Source organism: Ursus maritimus, unplaced genomic scaffold, assembly GCF_017311325.1.
Source record: "Ursus maritimus isolate PB19 unplaced genomic scaffold, ASM1731132v1 scaffold_3, whole genome shotgun sequence".
NCBI classification, from domain to species: domain Eukaryota; kingdom Metazoa; phylum Chordata; class Mammalia; order Carnivora; family Ursidae; genus Ursus; species Ursus maritimus.
In genome coordinates this window covers 43,066,716-43,076,637 of record NW_024425563.1, presented here as the reverse complement: position 1 = coordinate 43,076,637, position 9,922 = coordinate 43,066,716, and the positions used below count along the sequence as shown (strand labels likewise).

The 9,922-nt window shown below is 40.1% G+C and overlaps 1 protein-coding gene across 5 annotated transcripts in view; it reads right to left on the bottom strand.

Annotated features, from left to right (window-relative positions):
* Positions 1-6,586: 6,586 nt before the first annotated feature.
* Positions 6,587-9,922, bottom strand: part of NT5C3A (5'-nucleotidase, cytosolic IIIA) — a 48,198-nt gene continuing 44,862 nt past the window's right edge. For all 5 annotated transcript variants that reach the window (XM_008686471.2, XM_008686473.2, XM_040644117.1 and 2 more), the window contains 3 exons: positions 8,583-8,745; positions 7,825-8,025; positions 6,587-7,301 (listed from right to left, as the gene is read on the bottom strand). In XM_008686471.2, the coding sequence (XP_008684693.1) occupies positions 7,200-7,301; positions 7,825-8,025; positions 8,583-8,745 (466 nt within the window). In that variant the 3' untranslated portion in view covers positions 6,587-7,199. The remainder of the gene's footprint in view (positions 7,302-7,824; positions 8,026-8,582; positions 8,746-9,922) is intronic.

Here is a 9,922-nt window from a genome sequence, read left to right as displayed (position 1 = left end):
GGTTACCTGCCAGCCTGTCCCCATGTTATGCAGTAATCACCTTGCTGCCTTATGTCCTCTGTTCCCAAGTGGTGGTGGCATCCACCCTGAAGTAATCAATGATTTTCCTTTTGAAACTGCTTTATTTTACTAATTTAAACTGTTTTGTACTGATGTAGCCCTGAGATAGTTTCATGAAAATGCTGTGCACTCATTCAATGGAATAAATGTTGGAAAACTGATTGTTTCGTATATAAAAAATTGAATTATAACATCAAGTTTTGTGGATTTTTATTTGAAGGCTGAGAGGATCCCATGAGAATACACCTCGATTATCTGTTGACAATTCCCTTGATAAACACTCAAGGACTGCATCTGAACTTGAAGGAGTGTGAGGTACCGATATACAGGGGGTGTGTCAGTCAGCGCCCTGGCAGGAAACACACCCTCACATGAGACTTCTGAAGAGAAGCGGCATAAAGGATGTTACAAAAGTGGGGGCAGGGCGCAGAGACCTAGTAAGGATGTCAAGGCACCATGACAACCATTGGGGAGCACTGGTAGGAGGCTGTTCGATCCCCAGCCCTGAAAGGTGCAGGGGAGCCACAGCTATGCCCAGAACTGTGGCTGGTACTACAGCAGAGGAGTGAGACACCCCCTTCTCTGTCCTGTCCCTGGTTCCCACTAGCTGAACCCAATCCGAAGCCAGAGGGAGAGGAGGCTAGGGGCTGGTAGTCTGAGGTCAGCTTTTTGGCGCAGAGAAAGGTGGAGAATGATTGTAGGGGTTGGAGTGGGAGCAAATGGGGGAATAACTGGCACATATATAGAGAAAATATATGTTTTTTAAAAGCAAATGTTACTGTTTACTCTGCAGAAGCAACTTCAGGGACTCTGTATGCTTTTGGAAGGCAAAGGAGATGCCTGCCATAGCTTTCCTGGCTGCTGCTGTCATGGTAACTAACGTTCCTTGACCTGTCTTCTACGTAGCACACAGTCACTCCAAATTTTCTGTTTAAGTGCACTAGATAGGTTAATAATCTTGCTAAATTGAATTGCCCTTTGGAGTGCATCTGACCTGTTAACACCTCACTATCCTTATATATCTTCATGAAGATAAAAACCTGGTGCTTATTCTCTGCCCCAGATTTTTATTTGGTCCTGATTGAATTTCTTCACTGTCTGTTTTCTTCCGTGGTGGAGACAGGTTGGCTGAATAAAAGACACATTTCTCTGGGGAAATTAAGGACTGTGGGCCTCAGAGCTTCAAGCATAGAGGGAACCCTTAGCTTGTTTTTGTTTTTAAACTCTGCCTGCCTGACTGCTGAGCTGGAATCTTGGTCTCCTCTGGCCTTTAGACTCAGACTGAAATGCTGGCTTTTCTGGAGTCTCCAGCCCACCACCTGTTTTGTTTGTTTTTTCTTCCCGAGCCTTACTGAGGTATAGTGAACAAATAAAATGTTTACTTGTGAAAGGATCTCTCCCCCACCTAGCACCTCACTGTGTGTGTGTGTGTGTGTGAACATTTAAATTTTACTCTCTTGGCTAATTTTAAAACTATACAGTACAGGTCCTCATGTTACATATTAAATCCTCAGACCTTACACAGCTGAAAGTTTGTACCCTTTTACCAATTTCTAGTTCTCCCATCCCCCAGTAACCACTGTTTCTATGACTTCAGCTTATTTTTTTAATGCCACGTATAAATAATACTGTGTAGTATTTATCATTCTAAACCTTTGACTTCTTGTCGAGTGCTCCCTGGGCGCTTCCATTCTTCCTGTTGCTAAGGAGGGCATTCAGTTATCTGTGACTGTGTCAGGGGCTTTAATCTCTGGAAGGACCGGCTGCTCAGATGGCCTTACCTTATAATGCTGCTGCTGCAACACGTGTTTACATTTGCGTTATGATTATGGGTTACAGCTCCACCGGCAGGACTGTGAGTACTCAGTAGGGAGCCAAATAGTGGGTAGAGATGCCAGAGGGCATTTTTCTTAATATTTTATACTCAATTTCTGTGTTGCTGAGGCAGCTTGGATCTCTCTTTTTTTTTTTTTCCCAAGATTTTATTTATTTATTTGACAGAGAGACAGCCAGCAAGAGAGGGAACACAAGCAGGGGGAGTGGGAGAGGAAGAAGCAGGCTCCTAGCGGAGGAGCCTGATGTGGGGATCGATCCCAGAACGCCAGGATCACGCCCTGAGCCGAAGGCAGACGCTTAACGACTGAGCCACCCAGGCGCCCCCTTGGATCTCTTGATAGAACAGCTGTTCACAGGCTGTAGACTGGGAACACCTAATTTATGACTTATGCAGATTTTGAACTTTGGGTTCTAAAGATGAAGTAGGTCATTGATGCCCAGTGGGAGAGTAGAGTATCTCAGTGAACATGACATCTGAGCATGCATGTGATCTGTGTGCTTGAAACACCACTAGGCTACCTTGCAAGCATAAGCAATCTGCATTATTTTGTTAAAACCTAGTGAGTTTTTATCTCTGATTACTTAGGAATTTATAATACCTTTCAAAATTATTACTTAAAAGACAGAAAAAAACCATTTCATTTTGGCAGGAGAGTTGACCTGACCTCAAGATTCTATGTAAATACTGATACATTGCATTTCAACGTCTTAGGTTTCTAGGAACAAGGTTGCTTTCTTTTTGTATGTTATGTATGTATGTATGTGTTTATTTTAGAGAGAGATTGAGAGAGCATGAGTGGAAGGGGGACAGGGAGAGAGAATCTCAGGCAGACTCTGGGCCCAGCGCAGAGCCCGACATGGGGCTTGATCTCACGAACCTGAGATCATAACCTGAGCCAAAACCAAGAGTCAGACACTTAACCAACTGAGCCACACAGACACCCCAAGGTTGCTTTCTTTCTTTTTGTTTTTTTAAAAGATTTTTTTTATTTATTTGACAGAGAGAGAGAGAGACAGCAAGAGAGGGAACACAGGCAGTGGGAGTGGGAGAGGAAGAAGCAGGCTCCCAGTGGAGGAGGGAGCCCGACGTGGGGCTTGGTCCCAGAACCCTGGGATCATGCCCCAAGCCGAAGGCAAACGGTTAACGACTGAGCCACCCAGGTGCCCCCCAAGGTTGCTTTCTTTGAAGTCGTTTTCCCTTGGCTTTCTTGGTGATCTGCATATTTTTATAGACTAAGAATACTGTTCCCAATTATTTATTGCTAGTTGCAGATATAAAACTTTCATGCTTATTAAAATAGTGTTTGATTTTGTGTGGTCTTGGTCCTTAACGTTGGAATTTTAATAGGTCAGGGGATTACTTCTAGCTTACACTGGCCATATTCACATCTCATTTAAACAGAGACATTTAATGCATGGTTCCAACCAAAATTTCTCCTTTTGAGCTCTAGTCTGTTTGGTATCTTCCCTCGTATACCTCACAGGCACCTCAAACTTTGCATGTCCAAAAGAGAACGTACTTTCCCACTCCCTTCCCAACACTCTCCACCAAAACCTGTTTTTTTTCTTTCCCCACCCCCACTTGTTTAAACCAGACATCTTCGAGACCCTTCCTCCTCTCTCACCCTACACGTTTAATCCAAAAGCAAGTCTTGTCGTTTCTAAATCTAAACTACTGAAATGATTCACTTCTTTCTGCGTCCTACTGTAATTTCTAGTGCAGACTTCTGCAGCAGCCCCCTAACTGATTCGCTGGGGTCTATCTGCCCCACCAGTCCATTTTCCACAGGTCAGCATGATCATGGCACCCCTTTGCAGGGAAAGTAAAACCAAACTCATGATTTACAAAGCCCTGTGTGATCTGGCACCCTCACCTCCCATTCATGATTCCATTCTTCCCTTTGCTCATAATACTGTTAAACCAGTTCTCAGTTCTTTGAACACCTTAAATTTTCTTACTCAGGACCTTTGCACTGCCGCTCTCTCTCCCTGGAATGTGTTTCTTCCTTGATTCCTCACATGGCTAGCTCCTTATCCTTCAGGCTTTGGCTGAAATACGATCTCAGGGCTTTCTCTGGCTATCTTGTCTAAAATAGGATCCTTGTTATTTGTGTTGGTTTCTTATTATATTCTTATTTATAATACCTTACTTCTTTTTTCTATCTCATCCGCTAGGATGGAAGCTACACGAGGGCAGGAAGCATGTGGGATGTATTAATTATTGTTCTCTAGAACCTAGCCCACAGTAAGGACTTCAATATTTGTTGGACGAGTGACTGGTCATTTAATCAATCCTCACCTTGAGTTCTACCCCACTTTAGAGATGAGGAAAACAAGGCTTAGAAAAGTTAGAAACTGAGGCGCCCAGGTGGCTCAGTTGGTTAAGTGTCTACCTTTGGCTCAGGTCATGACCTCAGGGTCCTGAGACTGAGCCTCGCAACCGGCTCCCTGCTGAGCGGGGAGTCTGCTTCTGTTCTCCCTCTGCCTGCGGCTCCCCGTGTTTATGCTCTCTCTCTGTGTCAAATAAATAAATAGAATCTCTAAAAAAAAGGGAGGGAAGGAGGGAGGGAGGGATGGAAGAAGAGAGGAAGGAAGGGAGGGAGGAAGGAAGGAAGGGAGGATGGAAATTTAGAAACTTGCTAAATGTCCTGGAGAGAATCTAAGACTCAGATGCAGGTCTGACTGACTTGAAGTCCTGTGCCCCTTACACCTTGGGCACATTTTATTTTAAGGGGCACATTTTATTTTATCTATTAAACCCGTACTGAAATACCAGAATAAGTATAAACACAGCAGGATCGGTGAATCTTGAGGTAACCTTGGACAAGCTTCAGGATTAAGTTATTCAAGATTCCATGTATCTTTTCCTTCCTGATTTTCCATGGGGTACGCCAAAGAGAAAACCGTAAACCTAAAGTATGGTTAAAAAAACCTTTAATAATCTACCTAATCAACTCTGGTGTCTATTAAACACACCATGGAATGCAGAGTTCTTGCAAAATCACTCTGGAACAAAATAGTATCTCTGACAGTTGTTTTTGCTTTTCAGTTTCATCAAAATCGTTCATCTTAGCACCCAAAACTGCTTTACTCCTAAGGTAAAACTCAAAATTAAAAAAAAAAAAAAAAAAAAACCCACAAAACCCCCAAAACCCTAACAGCTAATGCTAGACCCTTTAGAGGATATGGTAGTTACTATACACTGCCAATGTTCACTAGGGCTACGAAAGAGCTTTCGGTCTCCTCCTTCCCTCCAGACTGTTTACACTTTCGTGGATGGGAAAGAGCTAACCATACTGAATACTGGTGCTAAGCTATTCTAAATGCAAATATAAAAACTTAAAAACACACATTGGTGTCGATGAGTAAATGTCATCCTCACAGTAATTTATCCAGAGGATGTATCATTACCTTCACTTTATAGATGAGCAAGCTGGGACACAGGTTAAATAATATGTCCTGGTCACACAGCTCCTAAGTGGTAGAAAGAGGATTCAAATCCGGACAGTCTGACTCTATAGCCCATTTCCTAATGGCTACATTAAACTGCTCTGAAAGCTGAACTTGAGAACCAATTGTTTTAAGTATCGATAGAAACAGGGGCAGTGAGAGGTGATAGGGTCACAGGCAGGTAGTAGAAGAGGCAGGGGCCTGGCATGATAATCCAGTTAGGGCGTGGCTGGAAGGGGCTAGAGAGCCTGCAGACCCCCCAGGCCTTCATTATATAGGGAGGTGCCTGACCTATATAGTTTTAGTACAGGGCTGAGCCATGACTAGAATGGAGGTCATAACTTCAGTATTCTTTACATTTACACCATGCACCATGCTTCTTTGTAGAAGCATATTATAGCTCCTTTGGAAAACAGTCAATATGGTCAACTGTAATAGCAATACAGGATAAAAAGCTACCTTTAGATCAGAAATTCCCAACTTAAGCAGGGAATAGTCTACTTTTGGCCACTATAGACTTTGTTTCATTGTTTATTATAAAAAGGAGTAGTAGTAGTAGAGGATAAGGATGGGCTGCCCCAGAGAAAAGGTTTTCACTGCAAGACCTTGCCTACCTGCCACATCAAATTGGACTAGAGACTGCCGACCTCACTGGATGTCCAGAACCAGCTGAAACATGTTCTGTATCACAGCTCAGATGCATTACGGAATTAGTCGCTCGTAGACTCTGGAGTGAAAATGGTTAGAGTCAGGGTCACATTTATCACCATGGCAAGTCTAAACCTTGTGGAAACCAATTATGGGGCAGCAGAAATTTGGAATGGGAAGTCAGACTGCAGAGAGGAATGCCAGTTCCTAATTTAGCAGTACTCAGTTTTACTTAACAGGAGACCCAGCTACACTTTGTTCCCTGCCTGTGGCTATTTCTGAAACTCTTAGACTCACAACAAAGTGCCCTCTTTTACTGATATCTTCAATGAGCAAAAAGAATTTTCCCAGTCCCCAGTATTTTCTGTAGGGCTGATTAAATTGCAACTATCTTTTTATCCTTAAACTTATAATGTGTAAGTTTAAAATAGTCAATCTAAATAGACACCATGACAATGACACTAGGATTTCTCTCTCCCTCTTTCCCTCTCTCTCTCTCTCTCTCACACACACACACAGGAAAAACACGGCAGGTGCTTAATAGATATTGTTGAAAAAATGAATAATAATTATCTTGACAGTACAATTTAAAAAGGCTTTTCATTTCATGTGTATTATCAGTGCTTCAATACAGAACATTTTGTAATGATTAGTGACATGTGGATACCAATGGTTTTTTCAAACACTGAGTGCCAATATTTTCTGGTAAATACTGACTTTCACAAAACAGAATAACCAATCATAACACAATTCAGGTGATGGTGGTATCATCAGCATAATTCACCTCAATTACAAAAATGGCAACATTTAAAATCATGCACATTATTTCACCGTTTCATAAAACTTCTTTTTAAACTTACACAAACTTTCACAGAGTAAAAAGTTTCCTCAAAAACCTCATGATAACATTACACTAAAAAATTCACTCTGGAAATGTAGGGAGTTATTTTTCAAATTTTGGCTTTACAATTTTCTTTTTCAATCTGTTAAAAAATAGAGTTGAGGAGTGTGTTGAGAGAGGTGGGGGGAAAAAAGGAGCTTCCAGTCGATGAATTCAATATGTCCAAAAATACCTCAGTAATGGAGAGAAGAAAACTTCAAAAGCAAGAATGCATTATAAATAGAAGTCTTTCAGCAAGATGAACAGGTGAGCAGTTCGCATCAATTGCACCCACAGGAGAGAGGTCTTCTTGAAGAATGCTTGTTTATAGAATCTTCTGTAAGATAGAGTTGGCTACATCCAATGATTCGTCTTTTACTAGAACAATGTCGTAAGAGTCCATGTACTTTTCTAAAAGCTCATCCACCTACAACAGAAACAACAGAAAAATTAAATGGATACGCAGGAAGGAGAAGCAAATAGTTTCAGTGTGAATCTCTGTTAGGTCCAATCTTTTGGGCAAAATGTAGCAAATTAAATTTACTTTCATAAAACCTTTGAAATGAAGAAATACTTTCAAGCTTTGAAGACTCATGGACATAGAAATTATCCCACATGATGGCTTTACTTCCGAAATCATTTCTTTCTAGTCCAGTGGTTCTTAATTGGGGAGACTATGCCCAAGCAACACCTGGCAACACTGGGGACATTTCTGACTCTCATGACTAGGGAGTGCTACAGGTTTTTAGTGGGGAGAGGCCAGAGGAGCCACCCCAATACCGATGGCAGACATATGTATCCCAACTCCCTTAACCACACCAAAGTATAGGGATAAAGAGCAATCAAAATGTCTCTAACTACTTTCTCACATGTTTATAGTAACAACTGCCCATTAAGTTCCATCCTTATTTTTCTTACAAGAAAATTAAATGACAGATCTATATACTTACTCTATCATTTAGATATCCAATTTTCAGGATGTGTTCAACGTTGGCCACTCCATCTGCCATTCTTATGTCCCCTTGAGAATCTCCCAGAAGAATGATGTTGCTATTGTCTTTTAGTCGATTGAAATATTCTGTGTTCTTCAAGGCACCATCATGTTTGTTAAATACATGAATTAGTTCGCCTTTAAATCCTTTCAGCACTCCCTATAAAAATATAAATCCTTTGAAACAATAGGTTTCAAACTGCAAATTCTGTTTATTCTATTTTCACATTCATGATATGTAAGAAGGACTCTGAAAAGTTAATGGTTTTCTAGAGACTACTTTAAATGTCAAACACAATGAGCTGAAAATCCAATTTTTACTTTTCATTTGTTTCCTAACTGGAGGTCCCATTTTCTATATATCACAATGTACTGTTTTGACAATTAGAAGAGTTTGTTCAAATAATGACAGTTCTAATTCACTTCTTTTTTTCCACCTATGGATACTGAATCTTCAGAGTTGCTGCATTAAATTACATTAAAAGAACTTTCCCTAATTTTAATATTAGTCTGTAGCTTGGGAAACAAGTTTTAGAAAGGTATATTATTTTTAAAACATGAATATGATATAACACTGGGAGATGATGAGTCCTATAGTAGGCCTATTGAGTGACCTAATTTAATGAATACACATTCAATAAAAAACAACTGCATTTATATGATTAAAATATATTCAGATTTTAAAAGTAATTATGAAGAATGATTTGCTGTACTTACATTGTCATCAAAATCCATGAAGTTGGACACTACTGTGATGTTTGGGTGATAAACGCCAGCTTGGTGGATTACCTCTTCTAGTATATCACCAATACCAGCCGAAAATATGAACACAGGGATACCGTATTCCTGGAGCTTATCAAAGAAATTCTCATACCCTTCCCTGCAAGATGGAGGTAGGAACTGATTGTTAAAGAGCAAGATATATGTCCTTTTAACTTAGAAATGAAAAAAGCAAAACATTTCTACCTAATTCCATGGCTCATTCATGCCTTTTCAGAATACTGTCCAAGAGCGCGGTTATTGATGTCTATGACAACACTAGTACAAGTTTTTCAAACAACAGTTAATTAACTCTTTGCGTTCCTTTTAATAAATTCTAATAGTACAAATTAGATGCTTTTAGACTCAAATTAAATATGGATATAAGCCTACAGTTCACAATCTATACCATTTAACAGCAAATAGTTAACCACATCTTGAAAAACCTCACCCTGGAAAACCCATTTAGGGTGAGCTGGAGCACCTCCTGCTGGTCATCCTGGTCAACTACTTCCTCTTAGAAAACCGGAGCGGGAGGTGGGGCAGGAACTGAGGGGCATTCTCTTTACATCTGGCAACTCTCCTACCTAAGGTTTAACAGCTGTCAGTCATGTTCTTATCTTATTAATCCAAGGTTCTTCCCTTTTTGCTCTTCCTGGGCTACAAGTTAAGCTGCCTACAAACGAATGAAATACTTAAACTACCTGTCCTCACACTCTGACATTAATGCTTTCCTCCTTAGAGGTAGATCACTTTAAAATGTAGCATCATCAAGAAAAAAAAAAAAAAAAAAGAAAAGAAAAGAAAAGAAATGGCATCATCTTATTCACCTAATGAGTTCAAAATTGTTAGAGGTGGTAAACCATACTGAAAAGAAGCTTAAAAATGTTTATCTTATCATTCATGTATTACAAGTATTTTTATTATTTGCTTTCCTAGAGATAGTTTTTAAGCAAGTTTGAGAATTCAGAAAGTAGATTCATGTAACTTTATAAACTTTGAGCAAGAATTTTTTTTAACTTGATTTATAAACATTCCTTTTATATTTCATGTCTTTTCAGAAGTATTCTCTTAAAAATTTCAAAATGGTCCTGGTTTCATAAATTTCTTAGTCCTGAATTTTTTTAAAAGTACTATTTATTTAAGTATTCTCTACACCCAACATGGGGCTCGACCATGAACATGACCCTGAGATCGAGTCACATGCTCTTCAGATTGAGCAAGCCGTGCTCCCCTACTCTTGAAATTTTTAAGGTGGAGAAAGGAAATGTACATTAGAACGTAAATCTCAGGGTGTG